This window comes from Zophobas morio, unplaced genomic scaffold, assembly GCF_036711695.1.
Source record: "Zophobas morio isolate AGI-343-1 ecotype UQ-CSIRO unplaced genomic scaffold, CSIRO_AGI_Zmor_V1 ptg000009l, whole genome shotgun sequence".
Lineage (NCBI taxonomy): Eukaryota > Metazoa > Arthropoda > Insecta > Coleoptera > Tenebrionidae > Zophobas > Zophobas morio.
The window spans coordinates 3,363,132-3,383,949 of NW_026972114.1; the positions used below are offsets into that span (position 1 = coordinate 3,363,132).

Genomic DNA, 20,818 nt, shown 5'->3' on the forward strand with positions numbered 1-20,818 from the left:
AAACTCTCATGGCTACCGCCTATAAAAGGTATATCTCAGATATGGAACTTGTTGTGTCAAGTGATCCAAAAAAAATTTGGTCATTTATCGAGTACAAGAAAGATAGAACTAGGATTCCTGGGTCAATGGAGTTCAATAATGTTGAGTTGGAATCACCGCAGTCTATAGTGAATGCTTTTGGTGAATACTTTAATAGCGTGTATGTGAAATCAGACCCTAACAACTTACCATCTACTTTACACTTAATTCAAAATTTGAACCTAACTATCTCATACATATCGGAAGATGAAATAATAGAAACATTAAAGTCCTGTAAAATTACTATGACATCTGGACCTGACGGTATTCCAAGCTTCTTCTTGAAAGACTGTGCATCGGTTCTTGTTAACCCGTTGTATTTGCTATTCAATTTAATACTTCGGCAATCTTCGGTTCCATCTCAATGGAAAAATGCTGCTATTTGTCCAATCTTTAAAAAGGGTGACAAAGCCAATGTAGAAAATTATAGGCAAGTTTGCTTAATATGCAATTTTGCTAAAGTTTTCGATCACTCCAGTTCAACACGGCTTCGTACAAAAAAGATCTACAATCTCCAATTTAGCCTGCCTATCGCAATTTGTATCTAAAGCTATTGACAATAACAGTCAAGTTGATGTGGTGTATACGGACTTTCAAAAAGCCTTTGATCAGATTGATCATTTTCTTTTGCTTAACAAGTTAAATGCCTTGGGTTTTTCTGCGGAACTACTAGCTTTGTTAAAGTTTTATTTGCTTGGTAGACAACAGTATGTGAGATATCGCAACTATACTTCTTCGACATTTTCACCATCTTCGGGAGTACCCCAGGGGTGCAATTTAGGACCTCTCCTTTTTTTATTGTTTATTAACGATTTGCCAGAAATTGTTACTTGTGAAAGTCTCTTATTTGCCGATGATTATAAATTGTATGCTGAAATTAAATGGACAGAGGACGGTGAAGCTTTACAAGAGAACCTTGATGCAGTTTTGCGATGGTGCAACTTGAATCGACTGTCGCTAAATGTCTCTAAATGTAATGTTGTAACATATTCTAGAAAAAAACAAACCATTAACTATCCATATAATATTAACTCTGTCAATATAAATCGTTTAGAGTGTATCAAAGATTTCGGCATTTTGTTTGATAATCAGTTTACTTTTGTTGGACACATACAAGACATGGTCAAAAAAGATTTCAGAACCTATGGGTTTATTTATAGGAAATGTCGTGATTTTTCTGATATACGTACTTTATTTCTGCTGTTTTTCTCATTAGATCTAGGTTAGAATATGGAGCAATTATTTGGTTTCCTATATATATACAAAATACATATTGTATTCATTGAATCAGTTCAAAGATCATTTTTAAAATTTGTGTGTTTGCTCTTAGACGTCTCGTACCCTGCAAGAAGCTTCGATCATGGGACTTTACTTTCTAGGTTTAATATTAACTCACTGAGTACAAGAAGAATAATATTGCTAGTCCGATTTTTGTATAATTTAGTTAATTATAAAATTAACTGTTCATCACTTTTAAATGAAGTAAATTTTGCTATTCCGCGTCAGGGCACCCGGCATGTTTATACTTTTTATAATTCGTTCAATAGAACCAATGCTATGTATAAATCCCCCATATCTTTAATGTGTAATTACTATAACCAAATATGTAGGAGGTTTGATATTAATTTTGACAAGGCGAGTTCGTTAAGCTGTGCTGTTATTGAAGAATTTGGTCTTTAAATTTAGGAAGTTTTATTTAATTTTTTTGCAGTTTAGCCCGGTTTCTCTTTATTTATTTTTTTTTCTTTTTTATAATAATTTCTAAATTAAGTAACTTATGTACTCTCTTAATCATATATAGTTTAATTTTATTATTTCCTATAAGTGGGTGTAAAACCTGTTGGAAATAAAGTTTATTTATTATTAACTATGTGTTCTATAATGGTTTTTGTTCTTATGAATTTGTCCCAAGATCTGGAGTTCCACAGGGGTCAAACTTAAGACCGCTACTATTCAATATTTATATAAATGACTTGCTAGAATTTTTCACTTGCTCCTGCCTTGGTTTTGTGGATGATATTAAGTTATATTGAACCATAACATCTACCGGAGATATTCAAGATATTTACAAACCAATCTTAATGAATTGGAGCCATTCTAACCATCTCATCTTAAACCTAGCTAAATGTTATCTCGCCTCCTTGACACGCAATAGCAAATAGTAATCAGTAATCACATTGATTCGTCGTACTCCATTGGTTCAACACCACTAATGAGGAAAAAGCGAATTAAAGACAGGAGTCATTTTTGATTCTAAGCTAACGTTTAATCTCCACCTAAAAGAAACCGGTAACGCCGCTAACAAAATGCTGGGATTTATTATGAGGATGTCCAACTGTATTGATGCCATTAAATCTTGTTTTACTTCCCCAACATAAGCTAAGGAAGTATAGTAATCGAATCTACCGGACGAATGGTCACTTTTATATTTACTCGACGTTTCATGACCTCTACAATACGTCTATCTGCCTGTCTGTCTGTCGGCCTGTCTGTCTGTATCCATTTTTATTAGATACGTAATCTCCGAAACGGCTGGACCGATTGTTGTCAAATTTTGTACATACGAGTATATTAGAAGTATTATGATGACGATCAGATATTAACCAAAAGTTTGCAAATCATCCCCAGCAACAATTTGATGACGTCATTTAAAAAACATCATGCACGGTATAATAGTAGTTTACCATTAGGGTAAAGCATCCCTGTCGTGGGCTAGTGGTTGAGCGTGAGAAATACGGACCAGACATCGCGCGTTCGATTCGAAATTTGGCTTTTCGTTTTTTTTTCTTTTTTTTCGCATTATGTGTTATCTATATTTATGCCGTTATAGCAATTTTTATTTGGATGAAATTACCCCACTTTTTCGAAAACGTGAGAATACGCCCGTCTGTATTTAACAAAAATTATAATAATAATATTCAGAACATCCTGTTCGATTGTGATTGTATCAATAATTTTAGTCCCCTGCTTTGAGGAGACAAACTCATCCAAATCAAAACAATTTTTAGTTTTACTTCCCGAGCGTAAGCTAATTCTTTTGTTACTTTCCGAACGTAAGCTAGGGAAATATAGTAATGGAGTCCATCGGACGAAAGGCCACAGAATTGTTTATTCATCAAATCAAGAACGAGTGCCCCTATTTTCTTGAAAATACAGAATGCGCCCGGCGATATTTAATAATGATAAAATAATAATTGAAATTTGCGTTCACCGAAAAGAATCGAGGAATATTTATATGTATACTAAACTCACTTGACATACACTTAGTAAAGCTTTTATGGCTTAAGCGGATTAAGCCAAACCATCCTTATTAGTCAAACTAGCTATTATATAACTTAACTCAGTTCACATATACCTAGCAAAACTTTACACCTCCATTATGGCAACAATGAACAGTAATAATCCTTGCAGTTCGGGCCCATAAAGCTTACAATAGCCAGTTGGACTTATAAGGGTGGTTTGGTTTAAGCCGTTTAAGTAAAAAATTTCACTAGGTGTATGTCAAGTGAATTTAGTTTATTTCCGGAGTCGTCCTTGCCTGCAGAGTTATTACCATTTTATTTGATGTGTTTTTGTGACGAATAATTAGAGCACAACTTCATGTACCCCTATATCTAAAATCAATTGTTCTGTACGACTAGTTCTCAAGATATTTAACCGTTTCCATACATTCTGGATACCCTGTATAAAGTTTATCAGAAAAGAAACATTTTTTATTATTTTTCCAATTTCGTTGGATTGTACTTCAAGGGCGAGGGAAGTTCTGTCGACGTAACCTTGGATCAATTTTTTTCTCATATGTGCAAAATAAAATGGAATACACTTCCTTAGTGTGTAAAGTGGGTATTACATGACGCAATATATGGTCCTACACAAGATTCACCGAAAATTTCTAAAATATTTGTCTTTTAAGCTCGACGGAATTTACCAAGTAAGAGGGATCCCTATGGAGAGTCTGCTAGTCCGACACAACATGATGTCTCCTTCTACAAGCAGGGACATTGAATATACTACAATCTAGTAGATCAGGTTTCAATTTTTCTTGTATAAAAAAAATTATTAAAATACCTACTACACTATACTACACACAAAAACTTCTGTCAGCAAATGAAAGTAGTATTCTATTTGCTGGCGGAAGTTTTTGTGTGTTGGAGCATGCCTTTTTCTATAACAAAATCGTCATCAACATTTTAATAAGGCCACTTACATCAATTTAAATAGGTGCAGCGTAATACTAATAATATATGACTTTCAAGTTTTCTGGAAAATAGAATGCACCGTTCATGATTTGATCAATAAAAAACAGCTGCGTCCCGGCATTCATCCGCGGACCTCTCGTCTGCGAAACGGGCGCGACTACCGCTGTGGTTATGGAGCTTCCTATTATGTGTCTAAAAACAAGACGCATTAAACAATAAAAGAAATCATGTTTTGATTTTCTGTCCATTAGCTTGTACTTGGTGAAAATGTTACATATGCAAAAAACATAAAAAAATGATGCACACTGTATTTATGAAAAATTTTAGTGTAAGTAGTAGCAAAAGGATTTCAGTAACGTATAATGTAAAAACTGGTCTTATTCACGTGCGAGTACCTTAACAACCCTGCCGTTATAATTTGCCGTGTCAAAACGTGCACTTGACGCCATCCATCTCCAAAGTTGCCGCAATCCCGTCGCCTCTCCTCCCATTTTTGCCTTTCCCTCGGTTAAAGAGAGCACAAGAAAATTGTCAGGTGAGCATCCCACCGCAGCAGCTCTCGTAAATCAGGCCAACATGGCGTTAGTCGGTGTGCACATGACGCCGTTCAAGCCCGCTTCTTATCGCCGTCCCCCGCCCCAAAGACTTTCGACAAATTAGTCATCAGTTTTGCCGGTTTCCTTTCCTTCGTCCTTCTTTATCGCGTCGCAGGCAAATGTGGCCACCCGTATTTATGCATTCGCCTATAACTTCCGTTCTGTTTTTATTGTTGTGCGCTCTCGACAATATGTCACGTAGGCAGGCAACCAGATAGCGAATAAACGTTATTACACTCGTTCGTACCTGACTGCTAAAAGCGAAACGAAACCGCAGACCGATGTTGCGCCTTATGGTCTTAAAGAAGCTCTTAACCTGTATGTACAAACGATTCGGGTTTATTCAAACGGCGAAGAATTTTATGGGGAACGTGCGTGATGCATTGCTACGGATGTATTTAATTTTTAGGTTCTGCTTACTGATCGGTTATTATTATTATTATTATTATTATTATTATTGATAAACCCTTCCACAGGCTATAGCCCATTTACGGAAGACATACTAACAAAAAAAGAACAAGTAGAAGAAGACAAGCATATAGACTGTTTATAGTAAAGCATAATGATTTTTTATATCTCTGACTGTGCAGCAGAATATGTCAAGATGATTTTCAATGTTAGCGTAGCTGTATAGCATCTGAAATAATGGCGAAGATTTCATTATATTAGTCTTAGGAAAGGGTGCCTTTATTAAAGAGTTAAATCTTAGGCTAGTTGTCGGTGCTCTAAAATATAAAAGGTTTAATATATCTTCACAGTTTACTATTGAATTCAAAATGTTTCTTAGCATAATAATAAAGGCAACAGTCCTACGACAAGAAAGACTCTGCAAGTTGAAGCGTCTGAGGAGTATATCATTTGGAATTCCTCTAAGTGGGTAAGTACCATCCTCAAGAAAACCCAAAAATTTCAGAAACCTACGTTGGATTTTCTCTAAAGCAGAAATGTGAACTTGATATATGGGACTAAATATAATGGAAGAATACTCAAGTCGAGATCGGACATACGCAAAATAAAGTGGTTTTAAGATATCTTTCCTCTGAAAGGCACCTGAGTTTCGGATGACGAGACCAAGTGACTTGTAAGCAGATGACGCGATTTTTTCAATATGTTTATCAAATTTTAGCTTTGTATCATAAGTGACACCCAGATCATAAATATAGTCAGACCTTTCTAGTATTGAATTATCAAGTGCATAGTCATAAATTATTGGATCAAGTTTTCTATAGAAAGATTTTACAAAGCATTTGTCCTTGTTTAGCAAAAGCTGATTGTTAATTGACCAATTCCACAATTTACTGAGATTTTCCTGAAGATGTAAGCAGTCCTCAACTGTTTTAATTTCACAGAAAATTTTTAAATCATCGGCATACAGTAAATGCCTTACATCAAGTTCGTCAACGACATTATTTATATATATATATTAAAGAGCAGAGGATCCAGCACAGAACCCTGTGGTACGCCTAACGATTGCAAACATTTGTTGGAACGGTATCCACGATAGCAAACATATTGATGTCTTTGATGCAAATAGGATGTAAGAAGGTTAAGTAAGTTGTTTGAAAAACCAAATATTTGTAACTTATGCAACAAGATTTTGTGATCAATGCGATCAAACGCCTTAGAAAAATCAGTGTATATACAGTCAACTTGACTTCGAGCATCTAGACGTTCTGAAATAAACTGAGTTTTTAAGAATAAATTAGTGACTGTGGATTTTCCCTTAACAAACCCATGTTGAGATGGAGATAGGTAAGTGGAGACGTGATTAGAGATACGAGAATGAAATACGATTTCGAATATTTTTGCAAAATTATTTATAATTGTAATCGGACGGTAATTAGCAATGTTGCTTCTACTATTTTTCTTGTGGACTGGTGCGACCCCAGATACTTTCCACTTCATTAGGAAATAAGATTTTTTTATTATTAAATTGAAAATAATGTTTAATGGCTTACAGCAAATGGACGCACAATCTCTAATAAGAAATGACGGTATATAATCTGGACCAGCTGTCAACGTAGGTTTGAGTTGTTTAATGGCATTACGAATTTCATCTTCATCAATCTCTGTCAAATATATAATATTTTTATATAAACTGTTCTCACGCATTGAAGTACTGGAAACCGAAAAGCTATTAAATGATTTACCAAAGAAATCTGCAAAAGCATCTGCTATATTTTGTGGTGATGTTAGCTCCATATCATCCTATTGCATTATGTTTGGTATACCAAACTTTTTTGTTTTATGTTTAACAAACGTCCAGAACTGTTTAGGGTTTACTTTGATCTCATCAGTAACACGTTTTAAATATCTGTCATAAGCATCTCTAATTAGTTTTTTTATTTCTCTTCGGTACAATTTGAATGTTTCTAGAGATAGAAGCGACTTATTTTTTTTGTATTTCAGCCATGCTTTATGCTTCAGTTTGAGACTTTTAATAATTTCCTTGTCAAACCATTCAGGGTAGGTACCGAGAGGCTGCCCTTTCGTTGGCACAAAAGAATTAAAAATATTTATGAGTTTGCCGTAAAATAACTCAACAGCCTCATCGACATCTTTTGCAGAATCTAAAAACGAAAAATCAATTTCGGATAAGTGATAGTATAGGGATGGAAAGTCTGCTTTTTTAAAATTAAATTCACCATGAGTTTTGATTGGAATACAAGTTGTTTTCTCCTTCAAGAGACATACACTGACTTCCAAGGCAGGATGATGCGTATCCTCTAGGATTAACACTTCCTCTGCATGAATTAAGTGACACTCTGTATTGCTAAACATAAGATCTAAAAGACGTTCATTAGAATTGAGAACAAAATTTTTTTGGGAAAGACCAAGAAACTTGCTGAAATTGTCACAGTCATAGTAGATGTTGGATGATATAACACTGGACGAATAACAGCTAATATACTCAGGGATATTGAAATCACCTAACACGATTATATTTGACTTATAAAGAACATTTACAGACATTAAGGACTCAAAAAGAATTGAATAATCATCATCTAAGATCTTCTGCTTTAATTTTAACCCACATGATATCAATGTGTTTTAATTCAGCAAATCTATAGTAAAACTGTTCAAGCTCTAACATTATGACTTTTATCTCCTTCCTAGCTGCAACTAAAACACCACCACCTCTACGCATTGCTGTTGTAGAAAAATCGCGATCTTTTCTCGATACATTAAAGAGTTTTACATCAAAATATTCCCCATCAAAAGAGCTTGAATTTAACCAGGTTTCAGTTAATATTATTAAGTCATACTGGGACATCAAAGTAGAGTTAAGAAAAATTTCAGAGGTTTTGGTGTTAACACCTCTTACATTCTGGTAATAAATATTTAAATATTTACTGGTATTCACTATACGCTTAGGACATTTAGAAACTGGAGATGGGGTCCTTAATTGCTATTTAATTGAAAGAATGCTAGTTTTAAATTCCGCTTTAGCTTTATGGTAAGCGTGACACTTGTTAAAGTCCCAAACTGCATGATCTATCGATAGATTGCTACTTTGTTTAGTGTTCAGTAATGTGCAATTAACGCATTGTAAGGTTTCGGATTTGTAATTTTTAACATCATGGGAGCCAGAACATCTAGGACATCTAGGTAGCTTTTGAGAGCATTGCTTCTGATAATGGTGATAACCACAACACTGGTAGCAGATTTTAATATGTATTGCATCGTATACAAGACAGTCATCATACCCAACGATTAGGTAACCTTTTTTAATCATATTATCATAAGTAGCCGGATTTACTTCTACGATAGCTTGAAACCTTTTTTTGTCTTTTCGTAACGGTACTATTTTATCAATTACTTTACAGTACGGTTCACCAATAAAGAAATATCGGTTTTGATGGATTACATAATCAGAGAGATTTTCTGTAGTAATTTCTTCATCAGTTATACCAACGATTCTAATACGAGGATTGATAACAGGTAGTTGTTTAATGGTGTATTTTTCACCCAAATTATTATCATTGGCAAGTTTGGAAATTTTTGCTGTATCTTCAGATTTATCGCATCGAACAATTAAACTTCCATTGTGTCCATTTTTTGTATTTCTTATTTTAAACACCCGATTTTACTGGATCAACGTTACGTAAGATATCAGATTTGGTTGCCGATACACTTTGAGATTGATCCTTTGGTTGAAAAATAATTGCTGATGTTTGTTTAAGGGCTTTAGCATAGCATCAGTTTTCTCAGGTTTCGGGATTGAAAGCTTTAATTCATTAATTTGTGCTTGAAAAGCAGATGTTAATTCATTTTTCAAATTTTCAAAACCTTCATTTTTCATTTCTGTAACTTGTTTCCGATTGTTTTTATGAAGCTCAGCAATCTGAACATTGATGGAACTTACATTTTTTTCTATGTTACTTAAATAGGATTTTTCAGTCATTTGACAATTAATTTTGCAAACATCACAGATGAAGAACAAGTTTTTGCATTTTTCTAATACTCTGAATTCAGTTTCAGAAAAATTTACACATGTATGATGAAACCATTTATTACACGATCCTTCGCAACCAATCAAACCCTCTTTTTTTGAGGACTTACATTTACCACAATTTGACATTATTTAATAACCAAATATCTACATCTAACATTTAACATTTAAAATTTAAAATGGGCGGAATTGCCCAGGTTTCCGCGAAAAAAACAACAATGTTAGTAACCTCTACCTCAGTCTTCATGAAGGATATCATGGTTTAGAAACATCAAGCCCGGAACTACTTTCACCATAGTGATAAAAATAATCACTTGATAATGATTTGCTTGCGTTCTCCGGATTCCAATTATACGGCTGCTAGTTTTGGCCAAATGGCGCTTTTAGCCCCGTTTCGGGAGATCCGTATCGAGGGATTAGAACCCTTCGTACATGCATGGCCTCTACGCTATTGTTTGTTTCTTTTCTTTTCGGAATGCCGTTCGTCTTCGTGATTTAATAATGTTAAAAGCTCTATAATGGAAAAATAAACACAATTGTGACAGAGTTATGAGCTTACACGGCAAAGCGTTGCCGAATCGCAGGATATCCAATAATTTTTCTAAGGACGGTAAATAGTGAGGAATTATTTGAATTATTTGAGTGCGAAGTCTGAACGATACATTTCCTACTATAACTTTAATTTTCGTGGGTTATTTTTGATAAAAAATTTTGAATTTTGGTGTGCAGTGAGTAGTGAGTGCATTTGAGTTTTATGGGAAGTTTGGTGGAGCTGGCTCATGTGGTTACCGAGATTTTCTGCTTTCATTAATTACCGATTATTGGCTGATAGATAAACTCGTTTTATCAGTAAGTTTTTTCGTTCCTTTCTTTTTGATGTCAATTAAATTCTAACTACCAATTACCTATTGTTTCCCAATTGTTCTTTTCCGTGGTCTACCCTTGTTTGTCAAGTTTGTCAGCCACCATAAACGACCCTATAGGTGTGAAGATAAGTGTCCCTGTCAGTTCGTTACTCTGCTGTTATTATAGTTTTTCTATTTTTTTTACGTAAATCATTTTTTCTACCTCACTATGGTTAATTATTGTAATATATGCAATTCCGCAATTACGCCTTCTACCCCATCGATTAGATGTGCTAAGTGTAAAAAGTACTGCCATTCCAAATGTACTGGTTTAGACATTAATTCCCTTGCTTCTTGTCCAGAATGGACCTGTCATAGTTGTTTTACATCTTTACCTGTACCTGACGGCTCGTTAACTTTTTCATCAATTGAGAGATTGATTGAGCAACAGTTTATTAAACTAAAAGTTGATCTAACACATGAATTATCACAAATTATCAATGATAAATTTCAGCAAATTAATGACAGAGTCTTACTCATTGAAAACAGTGTACACTCTTTACAATCTGATGTTAAAACACTTCAAGACTCTTTAAAAAAGACAGAAGTTTCTCTCAATGTTAAGAACACCAATGCTGAAGTACTTACTATGGAAGATGTTATTAGTGAGGTTAATGAGATTAAACGTAAAGAAAAAAGCCTTGTTGTTTTTAATCTAAATGAATCAGAATCTGAAACTGATGATTTCAATAAAATTCATGACATTTTTAGGCATTTGAGTCTTGATATATGTAAGTGATCATATTTTGGAAGTATATAGATTAGGTAAAAATAAAGTTGAACATAGAAATAGACCCTTAAAAGTTACAATGAACTCTTCAGGAGATGTTGCTATGATTTTGAGTCAGATCAACAGTTAGAATTAAGTTATGTTAAGTTCTATTACCAAAATGTTCGTGGTTTAAAAACAAAGACTTCTGTATTTTATAAAAATGTTCTTGCATGTGATGATTTTGATGTAATCTTGCTTACTGAAACCTGGGCTGCTGATGATCTGTTGAGTTCTGAATTATTTCCATCTGCATATGATGTTTTCAGATTTGATCGTTGTAATGGTATTGGTGGTGGAGTTATTATAGCTGTTAAATCTGAATTTAATTGTAGTTCAATTAAATTTGATAATGATAATCTGCTTCGTGAATATAAAATTGATTTTGTAATTTTAAAGCTGCAATTGAATTTTAAATCCATCTCTGTTGGCGTTGTTTATGTTCCACCATCGACGTCATCTTTTGTATATGACCATTTTCTTCATAAGTTGGAAATGGCTGAGTTGTTTGATGACAGTTTTCTTTTTGCTGGTGATTTTAATGTGCGTTGTATTGACGATGTAACTTGTTCAAAAGCCAGAAGTCTTAATAATTTTATAAACTCTGTTAATGCTATCCAAAATAATGATGTAAAAAATATTAATAATAGGTCATTAGATTTAGTTCTCTGTTCACAAAATATCTCCGCTAAGTTAAATCGCTCTGATATTGCATTGGTTCAAGAAGATGTTCATCATCCGGCCATTGTGTTTGATATTAGTTATCAAACTTACATCCATGTGAATTTTAAGAATGCTGCATCACGGACATATAATTTTAAAGCGGCTGATTTCAATAAATTGTATAATCTTATTCTAAATACGAACTGGGAACCAGTATTGATACATGATGAGGTTAATATGGCTTGTGAAACATTCTATAATTTACTCTTTTCCCATTTAGACTGTACCGTTCCGTTATGTTTTCCGAAAAAATCCTCGTTTCCTGTATGGGTGTCATCTAAGACTAAGCGATTAATCAGAATTAAAAAACATTACTTGAAAATGTCACGTAGGCATAGAGTTGATATTTTTGTTGGAAAATTTAAATACTATAGAAAATTAGTTAAAACTAGTCTAAATAATGATTATGATGCATACATTGCATCCATATCTCATTGCATTGAAGAAGATCCTGGCAAATTGTGGTCATTTATTCATAAACTTAAGGGGCAAACACGCATTCCTGGTTGTATGATAGGTGTAAATAATGAATTGCTTAATACTCCTGCTGATATTAATAATGGTTTTGCGACACAATTTGAATCTGTGTATCAGGATGACTTGGGGAACAACTGCGAATTTGACAAATACTGTGTAAATGACACCTGCATTATAAAAAACTTTGACGAGTATGAAATTCTAGAGGCTGTCGGTCGTCTAAAAGACAGTTGTGTTATGGGACCTGACTCAATACCAGCGTTTTTAGTTAGGGACTGTAGAAATGTTCTTTGTCAACCATTATTACATATTTATAATTTAATAATTCGTCACGAAGTTTTTCCCGATTGTTGGAAACAATCACGTATTACGCCGGTTTTTAAATCTGGAAATAAAAATGAGATAAAAAATTATCGACCGATATCTCTCATTTGCAATTTTGCCAAAGTCTTCGAAATTTTAATTTACAAATCAATCTATCCTCATGTTAGTCATCAGTTGTCGCCAAAACAACATGGTTTTCTCAAAGGAAAGTCAACTGTTACAAATCTTTGTTCCTTTACTACCTTTGTTTCGTGTGTGTTGGAAAATAGAATGCAAGTTGACGCAGTTTATTGTGATTTTTCTAAAGCTTTTGACATGGTTCAACATTCGTTGCTTTTGCAAAAGTTGCATCGCTTTGGATTATCTGATGCTATAATACAAATTCTTCGTAGTTATCTGACAGGTCGTGTGAATTATGTGGAATATCAGGGTATCAAATCTCGGTTATTTCAAAGCAAAAGTGGTGTTCCTCAGGGTTCAGTACTTGGTCCGTTGCTGTTCCTACTTTTCATTGATGATATTATGAAATACTTCCTATCAGAATACTTATTCTACGCAGATGATTCAAAGCTATATCATGTCATAAAAACTGTCTCAGACTGTGAGACATTGCAGTCTGATCTGCAGCGCTTATTTCAATGGTGTACCCTCAACCGCCTCCAACTGAATAAAGACAAGTGCACGGTGATGACATATACTAGGAAAAATACTCCAATTATCAATGATTATAATATTGATGGTCAGATTCTTAAGCGTTGTACTACATTCAAGGATCTAGGTATCACCTTTGATAGCAAACTGACCTTTAATGCTCATATTGAAATATTGTGTTTACAGTGTTATAAATTATTGGGTTTTCTTTTTAGAAATACTAGGGATTTTGACAATAGGGTGCTTGTTAGATTTTTTAATGCTTTCATTCGAAGCAAATTAGAATATTGTTCTTGTGTTTGGAATCCGTATTATGATAAATATATACATATGATTGAAGCTGTACAACGTAAATTCTTAAAAACCCTGTATTATAGAAAACATAAAACTTTTCTGGAACATGGATATGCTTATCAAAATCTGTTGGATGAATTTTTATACCAGTCACTGCATGATCGTAGGATATTGTCTGAGGTTATTTTTCTCATTAAACTTATACAAGGTAAAATTTCTGATGGGTACTTACTGGAATTTGTAAATTTCTTAGTGCCCCGTGTGAATTGTAGGGCTCCTAAGTTATTTTATTTACCTACGGCCTCGACGCGCCATTATGCATAATCACCGATTATTTCTATGTGTAGAAGAACTGATCAGTTTTGCGCTGAAATTGATATTTTTACAGTTAGTTTAGATAGAATAAAAAAATATATTATTTCCAGGTTTTAGTTTAGGGATTTTCGTTTTCTTTTTCTTTTTTTATTTGTTTAGCTTCGCGTTTCTTTCTTTCTTTTTTTGCTGTAATATTATCCTGTAATGAGTTGTAATAACTGTTGGATAATAAAGGATTATTTATTTATTTATTTATTTAAGTATTACTTACAATTTTAATAGAATGACCATTTTTGTATTGTATTGGTAATAGCGTGTTAATATTATTATCTATGTTAATCACATCATCATAGAATTGTTTCTTCATCAAATCAAGACGGAGTCAACCTATTTTCTTGAAAATAGAGAATGTGCCCGGCGATATTTAACAATGATAAAATAATAATCGAAATTTACGTTCGCATGGCACAGGGATTGGGGGGTGCTACTGACGCCGGTTGATCCGAAAAGAATCGAGGAATTTTTGTGACTTTCTCTAGTTGGGTCCTCAAGAAACTCCAGATGTGCAGTTGTCACGTACTTAACAATAACACTAAAACTGCACAACAAAAATGTACCAATTTTTTCCTTGTGTTTAGTGTGGAATCTCCATGGACATTTTTATTAAATTAAGTCCAAGATCTGTGATAAATTTTTAAGTCTCTCGTCTCAATAAACCAACTGATTCTCAACCGATTATCTCCCTCAGCCTGCGCTTTTGTTAAACATCTAAGTTGTAGATATGCTGCCGATACATTATAGATCTGCCTCCACGAAAACTTCTCGATATTATAAAATATTGCGGTTCAGATGTGTACATGCGGGCTTTAAATCATGCATGGCAGCCCCAATATTCATCGATCGTCGCTTCATATCAACTCGGAATTTTTCACGTTTGTACATGTACGCCTTTTTTGTGTCCCACTCACCTGTTTTCGACTCTTCTAATCCCTGGCCTCCGTTCGTCCACCTGGAATCAAAGCAACCACATCAAGAGAACGAAATGCTTGACGTTTTATGCAATCAAACGGTCCGCACAAAACCGGAAAATTATACATCAAACCCCAAAACCTCCACCAGACGCAATTATCTCACAGCTGATTTCGTCCGATTTAAATTTCGAACGTTAGTCGACGCCATCATCGGTAACGGACATAATTCGGCGGCTGCTGGGAGTGCTTAAGGATGAATTGTGGAGGAAGATGCTGGTTTAGGGGTTGGTGTGATGGGGTTTTAATTTTGGTGATTTCAGGCGGGCGAATCTGATGGATCTGAGGAAAGTGTCGACGGTGGAGTGAAGGCTTTGTTTCAGTTTGTAACGCGTGAATTGAAATGTGCTGAAAAATTGGCGGCAAATTGGAAACATCATTAGATGCATGACGAAGGTAGGAAAAACTTTTATCTAAATTATTTAATAGATATGTGTAAAAGAGGGATAGTATATTTTGATAATTATAAAAAAAATATATATGGTGTGATTTCCGTTTTAATGTTCCATTTTAAATAACAACTGTTTTCAATCTGGGGTACGATATCATCACAAAAAGTATTAATGGTGGTTGTTGGTAAACTTTTATAAAAATAAGTGACTTTTAAATGTACTGTTTAAAATGACAGTTCTGATACGCACCTACACAATTCGCCATGATTAATTGATACGCACTAATTTTCTCACTTTTTCTTCTATTTGTGGTGATTATAATATATAAGTATTTATTATACACAGTTAGTGCCATCGAAAAGTGCGTTTTTCTTCAAATATTGTTCAAAATTTTATTTGTTAAACACCTAAGTCGGTTCATACGTTTATTTTTCCAGCCATCCATTCCCATTGAATCCAACATGTGACTTCTCCTTTAATGAAATTTCGAAATCCCGTGTCGGTGGAGCCGTATAAAAGAAGTCTTAATTAACGAGTCCATTGTTCTGGCGCAAAGCCGGCTCTTGGAAGTGCGGGAGCTCGTCACGCTAACTTTTATGAAATTTAAATCCAAAGGAGAAGAAGGATCCCGGCATCCCTCCGGCTACGGATGTGCGATGCATCTTACGTATGTGAACGGACCATAAGACGATATTTTCCGCTCGAGATGGCGCTGCTGGCCGCAGCCAACAATTCTACTTAATTTAAGCGTAAACCATAAAGTTCTTGTTCACGTGGACGAGCCATTGCGCGGCTGATGGATGACCATTCTTTGACGCTACATTCGTCATTGGGACGACGATCGATGCGGGTGGCTTCCTTTCGACACCTACATAAAAGCAAACGGTCCGAAATCTGACATCTGCATAATCTTGTTGGGTCTTGTTCGACATGGTGTAATCGTCTGAGTGGAATCGGGTTTTTTCGGGGCAATTAGAGATACCGAGGAAATTATCAGACGGCATGAGCCGACGATTCCTCTACGGGAAAAGGGCTTTATGTTTAAGTGCTCGAATTGTAAATTTAAGAATAATGTGATATAACGAACTGTGGCAACTACTTTCCGCATCGTGAACACAATTAAATAAGTGGGTAGGTATGTGTATGTTATTATTAGGGAAAGTAATAATTTTCATGTTTGCACTCTCTGTTTGATCACTTGATGTGCTACACATGTTGTAATTTTAACATATGAACTTGTTGTAGAGTAAAAATTTATTAAAATATCTAAAATATACTCGTAATTAAGTAAAATTAGAAAAAAAGTCTTTCGGTTATAAATTTAAAACAATGGTTTTTATGTTATGTATTATTATATATTATTACCTCATTACCTTATTATGTCTTGTTGTTAAACTGGTCTTTGACAATATGCAAACATTAAACATGGAGTCAATCTGTACTTATATTTACAGGAAGTGAAGGAAGTTAGAGACAAAGTGGTAATGAGTAGTAAAGAGACAGAAAGAGAGAAAAGGGATAGAGAAGTAGAGTCGCCGAAAGAGACCGAGCAGGTCTTCCAAAGAAGCAAAATAACAGTAAGATCAAGAGATATAGAGATGGAGAAGGTCAAGAAGATGATCAGCGAACTTGCGACACAAATCAGAGATGATATGAGAGAAAGTAATAAACAATTATTGAAGGAATGGAATACACAGCTTAAAGAGAAGCTTAAAACAATAAGAGCAGAATTAAAGAAAGCAAGAGATCAACTACAGGAGCAAAATCAAGAAATTAGAGATAAGCATGAAGAATGGAAGCAAGCTAAGGAGGAAATGGGAAAGAGAGTGGGTGAAGCAAAAAATCAACTAGATCGAATGGAGAGAGAAAAGAGAAGAAACAAAGTAGTGATAATGGGATTGGAAATAGGAACAGGAAAGGAGAAGAAGATAATTGAAAAGGTGACAAAATTTTTAGAAGAGAAAGCCAAAGTAGAGAGTAAATTTAAAAGCGCGTACAAAATTGCAGAGAAATTTTATGTAGTGGAATTCGAAAATAGAGAAGAAAAAGCAAATGTAATGAAAAGCAAGAAGAACTTAAAAGGGTCGTCAATTTACATAAATGATGATCTGACGAAAACGGAAAGAAAAATTCAAATCAAAATAAAAGAAGAAGCAACAAAGGAGAGAAATAAAGGAAAAATGGTTAGAATGGGACATAAAAAGTTAACTGTAGATTACAGAAATTTTGAATGGAATGAAGAAGAGGGCAGAGTCAAGAAGATAGAAAATTTTTAGTAAAGAGCCAAAAGAAAAGGAAGAAAAGGAGAAAAAATGAATGGAAACAACGCAAAGGAAAAGGAATAAAGGATGTATATAGGGAAATCGGAAAAAAGGTACAAAATTCAAAGAAAAAAAGGGAGAAGGTACTGTTTTGGAATGTCCAAGGGTTGCGAAACAAGGAAAAGGAGTTCGGGGACTATGTGGGAAAATTTGATGTGGAGGGACCAGTAGAGACATCGGTACAAAGAGAAAACTGGGAGAAATTTGAAGAAACACTACCACAAGAATATGTGTGGGAGTATTAAGGGGCGACAAAGGAAAAGAAAAAGGGGAGAGCAAGCGGAGGAACAGTAATGGGAATTCGAAAAGAAGTGCAAGAATTGGAAAAGAGAAATAATAATAAAAACGGACTAATGAAGAAAGTAATACAGCTGGATAACAATCGATGGAAATAATAATCCTTTATAGCAAGAAAATGGAGGAAACTAGGATAAATATAGAAAAGGAAACAAAAGAAAAAGGAGATGAAAAATACTTATAGGAGGAGATTTTAACGCAAGACTGGGCGATAAGGGGACAAGAATAATAGATAAAGAAAAGGGAGAGAAAAGAGGATCAAGGACAAAGCAAATAACAAAGAAGGGAAAGTATTGTTGAAGATAATAGAAGAAATGGGATGGAAAATTTTGAATGGAAACAAGGAAGGAGATGAAAAAGGAGAATAGACGTGCGCAGGGGCTAGGGAAGAATCAATTATAGACTATGGGATTGCCAACGAAGATGCGTGGGAAGAAATAGAGAGTTTCAAAGCTGGGGAAAGGATAGAATCAGACCACATGCCACTAGAAATTAAAATCAAAGGAAAATAGCAAGAGTACGAAAAACAAGCGAGAAAAAAGAAAAGAAAGAAATAGAAAAAATAATATGGGATGAAGAGGGAATTCAAAGATACAGAAGTAGACTAGAAACAAGAAATTCCAAATAAAATGAGATATAGAAGCTATGATAGGAGAACAGATCAACTTAATTGTAGAAGCTACGGAAAAAAGAAAGATACACATATGGCAAGGGAGGAATAATGGATGGAACGGAGAATGTAGTGAGTTGAAGATAAAAGCAAGGGAAAAATTAAGAAAATGGAGGACTAACAGGGGAAGGAAAGAAGTGTACTTAAAGGCAAGAGAGAATTATAGGAGAAAATGTGAAAAAGAAAAAGAAAAAATGGGAAGAAGAAGAGAAGAAAATAAAGTCCCTGAAAACAGAAGAAGAAGTATGGAGATATATAAACTAGGAACGGAGAAGGAGGACTGAAGTCAGTAGGAAAATCAAAATACATGAATGGAAAAGACACTAACTTTATGGAATTATAGGGAGGTTGTGAGGAAAAATACTGCAAAATAAATAAAGGAATCACAACAACGGAAGAAATGTGGAGAGGTTCGGAAAGAAGAGAAGATGGAATAGGAAGACAGATTGAAAGACTGAAAAGAGGAAAGGCACCAGGAGGGGATGGAATCCAGAACGAAGCGTGGATGTTCGTGACAGAAGGAGTGAAAGAAAGGATATCGAAAGTGGTAGATGGAGTTTGGAAGGGAAAAGGGTTTCCTCGGCAGTGGAGAGAAGGTATAATAATCCTATTATTTAAAAAAAGAAATGAAAGCAATGATTAAAAGTTTCGAGAAGTACGTACAAAAAAAGGAATTGGAAGTAAATACGCCGGGGTATATAGTGAGAGAAGAAACAAAAAGGGAGAAAAGGAGAGTGGAAGCGAGGAAAAGGGAGGTTGGATTTGAAGAGAAGTTTAGTGGGAGAGGTAATTGTAAAATATTGCAAGAATGTTGGAAAGAAAAAAGAAAGGAAGGGAGAAAACATGTTTGGAACGAACGAAACAAGTATTATGAAAGAAAGGGATATGCATGTGAAGAAATAGAGAGAATGAGAGAAATGGGAAAGAGTATGAAAGAAGAACTGAGTGTAAGAGATAAGGATATAGACAAGCAAAAACGCAGATCGAGAATATCGGAGTCTAGATATAATGCAGAGTATAGAAAAATAGTAAAGAATGAAGTACCAAAGTACATACAGAGAGAGAGTATAAAGACGAAAAGAATGATGGCGAGATTTAGGTGTGGAAATGAAGGGAACGAGAATAATTTTTGGAAAGTTAAAACACGTTTAAAGTGGTAAATGCTTGTAGACAAATATGAATCCTCCAATTAAGTCCCGTCCCTTGATCAGACAACGAATGAGAAATTCATCACAATTGAGAATTATTGGTGGGGCCTAATCTTTGGCTTTATTTTTTTCTTAATATGCATAGTATTCTTTGAACAATACGATATTCAAAAATATATTTATACTTAATTTCTCGCAGAGAAATAAGGACTTTGCAGTTAAATAAAAAAATCATCACAATTGAGATAGGGTGGGTGGGCGGGGCTTATATTTTGTATTTTTTGGAACGAAGTTCCTTACGGCAGGCTTGGAGGAGATAGGAATTTTGCTGCACGACCGAACTGAAACAAATGTGATCCTAAAACCGTAACGAAAACTCCGTGGAATAAAACCGTTAAATGATACGTGCGCAGGCGCGACCAGAGGTGGTGCGAGCCGCACTTCAGACGGCGGCCGCCTTACAAGTGTAGGTAAGCAGAGAAAAAATGTTGTGCCTCGGTGGGATTCGAACCCACGTTTCCTTGCTCTCCGGGCTGACCACCACACCACGAAACGACTTATTTATACTCTGCTTACCGACGCGTTATTGTGCCGCCACACAAGATTGAAGGTCCGCACACGTGCAGCTGCCTTACAAAGACACCGCCAACACGTGGAGACCGCACCGACAAAATATAAAAAATGTCCTAAACTCTTTTCGTTCTCTCATCCCTTCTTTCTCTATTACCACTCCACCCCGCCAATGCATAGTATATACTCATGAATTCATGGACAAGCACGTGGCGAATACTCACATTATAGATACATTTTACTCGTGAGTAGCACGTTTATTTTCATACAATTTCAAATCGTCAAAACAATAATAAATATAGTAATAAATATAGTAACAATGGCAAGTGAACTAACAAGTGACTTGAATGCAATTGACAGTGATAATAGTGGGAAATTATTCAGTGCAAAAGAATTAAATACGTAAGTGTTAGTTTATTTATAAATATAAAATATTTTACATTGGTTAATATTGTGTGTACATACTAAAATCTTTGTAAGGTTTTCTAGGTTAACTTTCTTGCTGTTTTGAGGGTCATACGACGGATCAATCATCTTAATTCGTAACGGTATAAAATACATTCCATTATCACAATTATCTAATATATCTGTAAAGAAATGTTGTGAAT

At 34.7% G+C, this 20,818-nt stretch overlaps 1 protein-coding gene across 1 annotated transcript in view; it reads right to left on the reverse strand.

The window, feature by feature from the left end:
* Positions 1-20,818, reverse strand: part of LOC135125676 (uncharacterized protein) — a 381,416-nt gene that overhangs the window by 42,692 nt on the left and 317,906 nt on the right. The window contains exon 6 of the mRNA XM_064051324.1: positions 14,753-14,793. Within this exon, the coding sequence (XP_063907394.1) occupies positions 14,753-14,793 (41 nt within the window). The remainder of the gene's footprint in view (positions 1-14,752; positions 14,794-20,818) is intronic.